The sequence below is a fragment of the Hipposideros armiger genome, unplaced genomic scaffold (assembly GCF_001890085.2).
Source record: "Hipposideros armiger isolate ML-2016 unplaced genomic scaffold, ASM189008v1 scaffold_0, whole genome shotgun sequence".
Classification (NCBI taxonomy): domain Eukaryota; kingdom Metazoa; phylum Chordata; class Mammalia; order Chiroptera; family Hipposideridae; genus Hipposideros; species Hipposideros armiger.
This window is the reverse complement of record NW_017731350.1, coordinates 2547623-2556709: the sequence shown is the minus strand read 5'-3', so window position 1 is coordinate 2556709 and position 9087 is coordinate 2547623. Positions and strand designations below refer to the sequence as shown.

The following is a 9087-nucleotide window of genomic DNA, read 5'->3' as shown; positions in this document are numbered from 1 at the left end:
GCATAAAATATTTGAGCAAAGTGATTTGTCTAGAGAAACGCGTTCTACAAACACACCACCTACAATACATCTCCAGAGTCGAGCTTTTCTCCAGAGTCTAGCTTTCCCTTTTCCACCAGAGGACACCCGAGGACCTGGGTCTGACAGCAACCCTCACAAACACGTAGAGTGAAAGTTTCCGCCTGTTTTCAATTCTCCAAGTGTCCACTGGCTGGTTCCACCGACGATCCCCTCTTCCTCCTCCTATCACTACCGCCGTTAATCCCTCGCTCTGTGCTCTCATTGGTCTTTCCCGCAGTCGCTCTGCTCCAGAGGCAGCCACTAGGAGTCGCAGGATTCGGGTTTTAAAAAACGCCGGCAATGAATCGGCTGAGTGGGCCATTTGAACCCAAGGGGGACGGGCGTCACCGGAGCAGCCGCCCGGCTGGCACACGTGGCTAGGGCACTCCTAAGCCTACCGCAGACGCCAGCCTTTACCCTCGAATCCTGAAGGCGGAGAAGAAACCGCGGGGCCGAGACCTTCCTCGCCTTCCATGGACCCGCCCCGTCGGAGCCGCAAGCCCCAAACCCCTAAGAGGCGCACTGCAAGCCCGACCCCCAGCCCCCGCCGGCGGGGCGCCCCCGCAGGTAACCGGCCACGGCCCCTTTCCCTCCAAGCTGTCCCCCTGCAGCCTGTCTGTGAGCTGGGCACGGCCAGGTGCGCGTGCCCATTTCACAGACAAGAAAACCAAGGCTCGTTTGCTGAGCCTAAAATTGAGCCCGATCTCCCTGCTCCTGGTCCGCGGGCCTTCCAGAATCTGCTCGGGGCAGGAACCAAGTTCCAAGCCCTGCGAGGGCCTAGGGAAGGCAGTTCCAAGGAGAAAGGACTGGCCCAGACAACCTGGCTCCTAATACTTCTTCTTGATGTACTAGCATTTATTGAGTGCTTACCCCTAACTAGGCATTGTGTTAAACTCTTTACTTGAGTTATCACAATTTTATATTGTGCCCATTTTACAGATGAGAAAACTGAGCCACAGACAGGCCATGTAACTTGAGCAAGGTCACACAGCTTGTTCTGGTAGACACAGGATTTCTAAAAATCGATGTTTGTGCTTTTTTAAATTTAATTGCAAAATTACTGGCTGCTTTTTGTGCCAATTTCAAACAAAAATTCTACTTTTAGAAGGTGCCCTTCCAGGCTTGTTTTACTTGTTTTTCCTTCTGTAAGTGGCTGTGTCGGGGCTTACCTAGTGCTCTTAACTCAACCAGTGCTCTCACCTTGTTCCTTCCCAAGATGTGTACCCAGAAAGACAACTGGCCCGTGGACCCTAGTTTCTATTCTGTGGTCTCAGGTGGATGAGAGATGCACCAACTGTACATTGTGGCAACAATTGCTTTACTTGTCTTCTGCTACATAGCTAACAGCAGGGTGGAAAAAGTATGTTATAGGATATTTATAGATGTTGTCATTGTGAATGAGATTTTTTTTCTTTCCTAAATACAAATAACCTTTGCAGCCAACCAACTTGCTGAATACTCTTGTTAATCCTAATACAATCTTTTACTTGCTTAATTGAAATTTTAAGTAGGCTATTATATTGGCTGCAAATAAAGATTTTTTGGGTCTTCTTTTTCGTTTTTATACATTTTATTTCTTATTTATGTTAGTAAGGCCCTGAGACTAGTATTGAAATAAGAGTGGTGTTTTGGCCATCTTTGCCTCATTCGTATGGTGTTTGCAGCTGCTTTTTGATGTAGAAGCATCCCTCTCTTCCTTAAATTAAACCTTTTATCTCAGATGGACACTGACACTTCCTGGCAATCCTGTTGCACCTGTTCAGCAATCTTGCTTTTTCGATTCTCCCAAGGACTTTTTCTTCCTCTTCAAATTCCTAACAACTCACTCTCAGCTGATGATGACCTTGTCTCATGCTTCATTGAGGAACTAGAAGCCTCTAGACTGGATTCCCTTTGTCTTCTCACAACAGAGAACCTAGGAATCCCCTTCCTATCAAAAGCCACTCTTCCTACTGGGCTCTTGGTCATGTTCTTCTCTCACCTTCCCAAAGCTTTCTGTTATCCTCTCCACCTGCACTTAGAATTCAAACTGCTTGCATTGGCATTCTGTAAATATTCTCTGCTATTTCTGATCTAAAGAAAAAGAGCAGGGGTGGTTCCTTGTTCCCACATCCCCATCTCCCTCATCCTCCCATCTCCCTCTGCTGCCCTTCCTAGCTACCCATTTTAAATAGCCAGACTTAAAAGTAGGTCCCCTCTTCCCAGAAATCCTTCAACGCATTCAAATCTGACTCCCCACAGTCAATGGAATTGTAATAGATAAGTATGANTAAGTATGACATCGGGGGGGGGGGGCAGTGGATGGGGAGGGGAGTGTTTGTTACTTTGTGAGAGGTGAAAAGGATAACTATTGTATTGTACACATGAAACTAATAATAAATAAAATAAAATAAAATAAAATAAATCTGACTCCCCACAACCACTACCCCTACTTCTAGTGCACTTGAACTACTCTTGTCAAGGTCACCAGCTACTTTAGTGTTGCCAAATCCAGTAGACATGTCTGTGTTTTGGTTTTTTTCTTGCTCTGTCTCTCAGAAGCAGTTGACACAGTGGACCGCTTTTTCCTTGAAACACTGTCCCCTTGGCTTCCACGATACAACACACTCTCTGTAGTTCCTGCTTATCATTTCTTACTGCCTGGACCACCTCTCTTCGGCAGCTTGATGCTGAACTTCCTTGGTATCCTTTTCCTTACTTTCACTTTCCCAGGTGGTCTCAGCCTTTCCTATGACTCGAGTACCATTCATACATCAACAGCGCTCACATTTATATTTCTAGCCCAGATCTCTCCTCTGAGCCCAGATTTGTATATCAACGGCCTTTCCATCTGAGTGCTCTTGGGTATGTCAAACTAACATACTAAAAAAATGAACTTTTGAGTACTCCCCTCCTACCTCTTCATCCCCAGTGTCCCCCATTTCAGTAAACTACACAACCACCCACCCAGTGTTTCAAGTCAGAAACCTGGGAGACATTCTTTTCTCTCACCCCCATGTACAATCCAAATGTAAGTTCAGGCAATTCTACCTCCAGATTACATCCATAGTCATGTAACTTGTTGCCATGTCTACTCCCATCAGCCTAGCCCAAGCCACCAGCATCCTAACCCAGCCACTATTCCACTTTCATACTTGTCTCTTATCACTTTTTTCCTTACACAACAGCTGGAATCATCTTCAAAATGTAAGTGGATCACCTCTATCCTGCTTAAAACTCTTCCAAGGCTTCCCATGACCTTAGGACTGAATCCCAACTCCTTATGTTAACCTTTCAAGACCCAGCTCCTGAATGTTTAATCCCAGTTCTTTCCCATGATCTCTCTCATTGGCTACTTTTCATAACCGCTTGTTCTTGGGTCATGGGTTTCACATCTTCCCTTATCCCTCTGAAGCCGTGATGTATATATCCCTCAAAGTCCCTATCTCTTGGCTCTATGAACTCAGATTCCTCTGGTATTGGTTATTTTGTTTGTTGAGTTTGGTTCCTTCCTTTCATGGTGTTGGCCTTCTTAAGTTGTTTGGTGGCCTTTAGTTGTGTTCTGTGACTGCTGTGTCTGTTTCTTAAAGGCTGCCTCCTGCGACTGGATTGCTGACTGGTGCTGATGAAGGAGGCAGGTGCCCGGAGCTTGCCTCCTGGGTATGGAGCCCCCTCTTCTAAATGCCACCTGGGCACTGCCCTATTTTTTTGGTCCACATCCCCACACCCCGGGATTAAGTCTCCTCTGCCAGCTGCGTAGTATAAGGCACCTCTGGATTGCCTCGCTGTTCTCGTTGGCTCTTCTAACCCTTCGTAATGAGTTCACAGGATTAAATCCCTTGTATTGATCTACTTGGTGTGGATTCTCTTTTCTTGCTGAACCTTGAATAACATTTCTGAAGCTGATTTTAGCCTTCAAAATTTTAGTTTTGTGTTTTTCTCTTTTTTCTACTTATCAGAGGTCTATTCATTTTTATTGGTCCTTGATTTAATTTGTGGAGCAACTATACCTGTTTTTTATTTTACTCTTTTTTCATTAATTTACTTTATTATCTTGAATGTTTCTTTAGCTCTACCTTCTTTTAGCTTACTCTAATAATTCTCTTCCTAATACTTGAGTTGAACACTTAGCTCAGCTATCTTTTAATGTTCTTATTTTCTAATAAATAGATCTTGAGGCTATACATTTTCTTTTTTAAGATTTTTTTTGGGGGGGGATGGGAACAGTGCTGGGGAATTGGGAGAAGGAGAACAGACAAGCTGCTGTCCTTTTTGTTCTTCAGTCTAGTTGTGGAGGACGTTGCTTCACTGGCCCAAGTTGGCACCATCATTGCGCTCTTCCCCGATGAGGCAGATCAGTCGCCGGCTTCTGGAGGGCCGCTCACGGCGGCTGTTGGCCGCTCACACTGGCTGCTGGCTACACACCATAGCCCATGGCAACCCACTGCAGCAGGGGTTGCAGCCTACACCGTTGCCGGTGACCCACAGCAGCCCAGCTCCAGGTCGAGCTGCTGTTCAGCATCTCAGCTGTAGAGGGCAGTGTCACTGGCCCTCATATGTGGGATCCCAACGGGGGCCCTCTGGTGTCCCAAGCCAGCTCTTAACCAATGGGCCACCTGGCCGGCCCGAAGCTATACATTTTCATCTAGTACAATTTGGCTCTGTCTCATAAGTTTTGAGGTGTAGACTTCATTTTTACTCATTTCTAGATAGCCTCATTTCAATTAAATTTCCTCTTCACCACAAGAGAAGAAGTCTTAGGTTTTGTATTCCTGTATTTTTAATTTCTGATCAGAGAGTTTGACTTTTTTTGATTTCTACTTTGGGGAATGTTTTTAAGATTTTTTTTTCTTTTTTGTTGTTAGAACTAGGCTTTGAGCCAAAGACTCTGACTCCATAGTCTAACGACCTGGTTATGAGTTAAGCCACTTCTGAGGTCCCACTTTGGTCACTAATGAGCTCCGACTGTCTTCACCTCTCTGGGCTTAAAGATAGCCCACACAACGGAACCGTACTAGATAATCTCTCAGATTCCTTCCAGCTCTGAAAAAAACAAAAATGAAAGAACTGGGCTTCCAGTCTACTGGGGAAGACAGAAGAGATACACCAGCTACTGTGTGGCCCGGAGAAGGGAAGTGACCCATCAATTCGGAAAGGCTTGGGAGTCAGGAAAGCTGGGTTCAAGAGCTGGCATTTAAGATAATGTCCTTTATTATTAAGATAATAAAGGATCGTTACTGACAGTCAGTAAGACCCTCAAAGGAAAAGATCATTCATTCGTTTAACAAGTATTTATTTACTGTCTCTCTCCAGTTGCTGAAAGTAACCACAGTGAACAAAATAGACAAAATCCCTGCTTTTGTGGATTGAACTGTGGTTTGCAATTTGATGGTTTGACAGCCAAGCTATGAGGGGCCACCTAGTTTCCACTGCACCTCACCTGAATGACCCAACTCTTCTGTTCAGGCCCTTCCTTCCGTCGTCGATCTCGTCACCGGAGAAGTCTGGTCCTGAAGGAGATCCGAAATCTTCAGAAGAGCACACACCTTTTGTTAAGGAAGGCCCCTTTCAGCCGCCTGGTGAGCTCCAGGGAGCTTCCCGCCAATCCCCATGCCTCCTTTCTATAAATTGCCCAGGTATAGGGGACCCTATCATCTTTTACCCAAACGGCCACGGGACCCCTTCTCTAACCTGGGAGGGGATTCTTCGTCTTCTGAAAACATGAGGCTGCCAAGCGTACCTTCCAATTCTTTATGGAATTAATTTCTAGCCCCCACCACCTTTGAAACTGTGTTCTTTGATTATGTAAATAGGAACCCTGTCATCCAGCCACCGTTTTATCCCTATCCTCCCCTGGGAGAGTGTATCCTCCTCTCCCCACCACCAGTAATAGACACACCGATTCCTAAGCTCCCAGGAGCTGACACCCACTACTAGTTAGGTCCTAAGATTAAGGGCCAGGAGGGTATAATGGAAACGAAAATTCATGGAGACTCAAGGAGAGGGTCTCTCTTCCCTTGAGTCTCTCTTCTTTTACCCTCTACTCCTCCCCACACCCCTTCTCCCTTGCTCCCCATCCTCCACTTCTTCACAGGCAAGAGAAATATGTGTTAAATTCACTCGTGGTGTGGACTTCAGTTGGCAAGCCCAGGCCCTGATGGCCCTACAAGAGGTAAGAAGGGGACCAAGACACAGTGGGTGAGGGGTAAGTATGGGAGAAAGGTGTTCCAGAATCCCACAGGGCTGGCCGTGCAATGTCACACGCTGAATCTTGCCTCCTTGCAAAGAGCCACAAGAATGCTCAGGGTTTGGAGACTGGATCTTGTGTGGCGGTAGCAGAATACCCACTCAGTTCAGTCTCATTCTCTGGACAGTCTTTCCTATAGTCCTTCGAGCCCTCAGAGGCTAAGTTTAGCTGCGGTTCTCAACCTTCCTAATGCCACGACCCCTTAATACAGTTCCTCATGTTGTGGTGACCCCCAACCATAAAATGATTTTCGTTGCTACTCTATAACTGTAATTTTGCTAGTGTTATGAATCGTAATGTAAATATCTTTTTGTTTTCCGATGGTCTTAGGCAACCCCTGTGAAAGGGTCATTCGACCCCCACAGGGGTCACGACCCACAGGTTGAGAAGCGCTGGTTTACAGGTTCCAGTGAAAAAAGCAGCCCATCCCCTCGCCTGTGTCTTTCTACTTCTCTTTCTGCCCCCAGGCCGCAGAAGCATTTCTAATTCATCTCTTTGAGGACGCCTATCTCCTCTCCCTCCATGCTGGCCGAGTTACTCTCTTCCCGAAGGATGTGCAGCTGGCCAGGAGGATCCGAGGCATTGAGGAAGGGCTTGGCTGAGATGCCACCAGTCCCCGTAAGCCTTTCCTGCTCACCAGAGAGTGGGCAGGGGCTGGTGTGGGGTGGCACCCCGCTTCTTATCACTGAGTGGGAGTTTCTATGGAGGAATTTCTCTTCTCCATCCTTAGTCCCTTGCCGTCTTGCCTTACCTTTGTTCTCAAGGAAAGGTTTGGTCTGGTTTTATCCTGAATATTTGGGACTCTTTGGCTAATGCCCTTTTGTACAATGTTAAATAAAGATATTTTTCTATTAAGTAATGACCAGAAAACCCAAAGCTCTGTCAGAGTTAAGCCTCTCTGTTTTACAAGGACCATATGACCTCATTTTGATTAAGAGAAAGTTTTCTTACTTTTGAAAACTCCTTGTTAGTAAATGTGATTCCCTAATTTCAGGGATGATACCAGGGACTCTGTCCGGAGCTGGGGCCAGATCCGTGGAGTCCAAGGTGCGGCCTGGACTTGCTGTCCATGAGTAGAGCGTGCGTGTTGATTTTGTAATTGACTTTTTTAAGAAGGAGCAGACTGCATGGCTTTCCTTTGCAACAGAGGCAATATAGAAGAAAATCAACATGGTTCCAGAGGCCTGAGAATTCTTTTCAAATAAAGAGACTCCAAGGTTGACTTCAGTTTGTAAATAATTCATATGACTGCTTGGTGATTCTGAAGACATCTAATGTGTTGCGTTACGGCAGAAAAGGATATTTGCTTGTTATTTTAGATCTTTCTGTACCATTTTAATTTTTTACCATATGTATATTTACTTCTATTTATAACATAAGGGGAAAAATAAGAGAAGACCACTTCGGTCAGTTGTATCGAAGAGCCTGACACATTTAAGCATACACATCTCTGTTCTTCAGCTTAATCTTAGTGATAGCAGCAAGTGCTTATGTGGACTGTGCCTGTCAACAAATTATAGCTTCTCCAAAATCTAAGTTGGGGTTAAAATTGAAAATTTTAAGGTTTGATGTCCCTGTTCTTCCAAGTAAATATCTATCAAAATCATTCTAACTTAAAAGAATTATATTATTTGTAAATCACAGAAGATGTATCATAGTTTATACTTTTGAATTTTTCAATTCAGAATTTTCCAGTATCTTTTCAATGTTTTTACAGTATTTTTATAACTTCTTTGCAGAAGGATAATAAAAATAATTCTTTAATTAAAAAAATTAAAACATTTACTTTCACAGCATACATGTATATTTTGTGTGTTAACATGAAGTTCTTTGTTTGTACACTGTTTTCAAACGACTAAAATTTAAAAGAGAATTGTTTTGCCTTCAATGGAGTAGAGTGTGAGCAGATAAAAACCTTGCCCTTCTGTTGTAACTGAAAGCAGCTTAAGAGATTTCCAGACAAATGGGAAGTGCCTCCCAAAGATGTTTAGATTTTTTATTAAAATATGGCTAACATACAATGGTATATTAGTTTCAGGTATACATCATAACTATTCAACAGTACCCACCTGGCACTATATACAGAGTAATTACCACATTATTGATTATATTCCCTATGCTAAAGAAGTGATCACCATGATAAGTCCAGCAACCATCTGACACTGTACCATTCTATCACAATATTATTGACTATACTTCCTATGCTGTATATTACATCCCCAAGACTTCTTTGTTTTATATCTGGAACTTCAAACCTCTTATTCTTTTTTATCTTCCCCCCCCCGCCCCTTTTTAAAATTTTCAATTTGAGTTGACATTCAATATTATTTTATATTAGTTTCAAGTGTATAGCATAGCAGACATTTATATAATTGAGGAACTGATCTCCCTGACTAGTACCCACCTGGTACTATACATAGTTATTACCATGTTATTGATTATATTCCCTAAAGTTTACATCTCCATGACTATTTTGTAACTACCAATTTGTATTTCTTAATCCTTTCACCTTTTTCACCCTGCCCCCCAACCCCTCTCCCATCTATCACCCCAATAGATCTAAGTACCCATCTAACACCATACATAGTTTTTACAATATTATTGACTATATTCCTTATGCTATATCCTACATCTCCATGACTACTGTGTAACAACCAATTTGTACTTTTTTTTAGATTTTATTAGGGAATTGGGGGAGGGAAACACAAGTTGCTGTCCTTTTGTTCTTCAGTCTAGTTGTGGAGGATGTTGCTTCACTGGCCCATGTTGGTATTATCATTGCGCTCTTCCTGGATGAGGCA

At 43.8% G+C, this 9087-nt stretch overlaps 1 protein-coding gene across 1 annotated transcript; it reads left to right on the top strand.

The window, feature by feature from the left end:
- Positions 1–414: 414 nt before the first annotated feature.
- Positions 415–7972, top strand: CENPA (centromere protein A). Its single transcript, XM_019660602.1, has 5 exons — positions 415–627; positions 5506–5618; positions 6134–6211; positions 6754–6904; positions 7281–7972. The coding sequence occupies exons 1-4, from the start codon at positions 534–536 to the stop codon at positions 6886–6888; spliced, it is 420 nt and encodes a 139-aa protein (XP_019516147.1). The 5' UTR covers positions 415–533; the 3' UTR covers positions 6889–6904; positions 7281–7972.
- Positions 7973–9087: the final 1115 nt, after the last annotated feature.

Excerpts from the sequence above, each read along its gene's own strand:
- CENPA (XM_019660602.1), top strand. The coding sequence starts at position 534 with ATGGACCCGCCCCGTCGGAGCCGCAAGCCCCAAACCCCTAAGAGGCGC. Across the intron at positions 5,619-6,133 it reads AGGCCCCTTTCAGCCGCCTG|GCAAGAGAAATATGTGTTAA; the intron begins GTGAGCTCCAGG and ends ACTTCTTCACAG. Across the intron at positions 6,212-6,753 it reads CCCTGATGGCCCTACAAGAG|GCCGCAGAAGCATTTCTAAT; the intron begins GTAAGAAGGGGA and ends TTCTGCCCCCAG.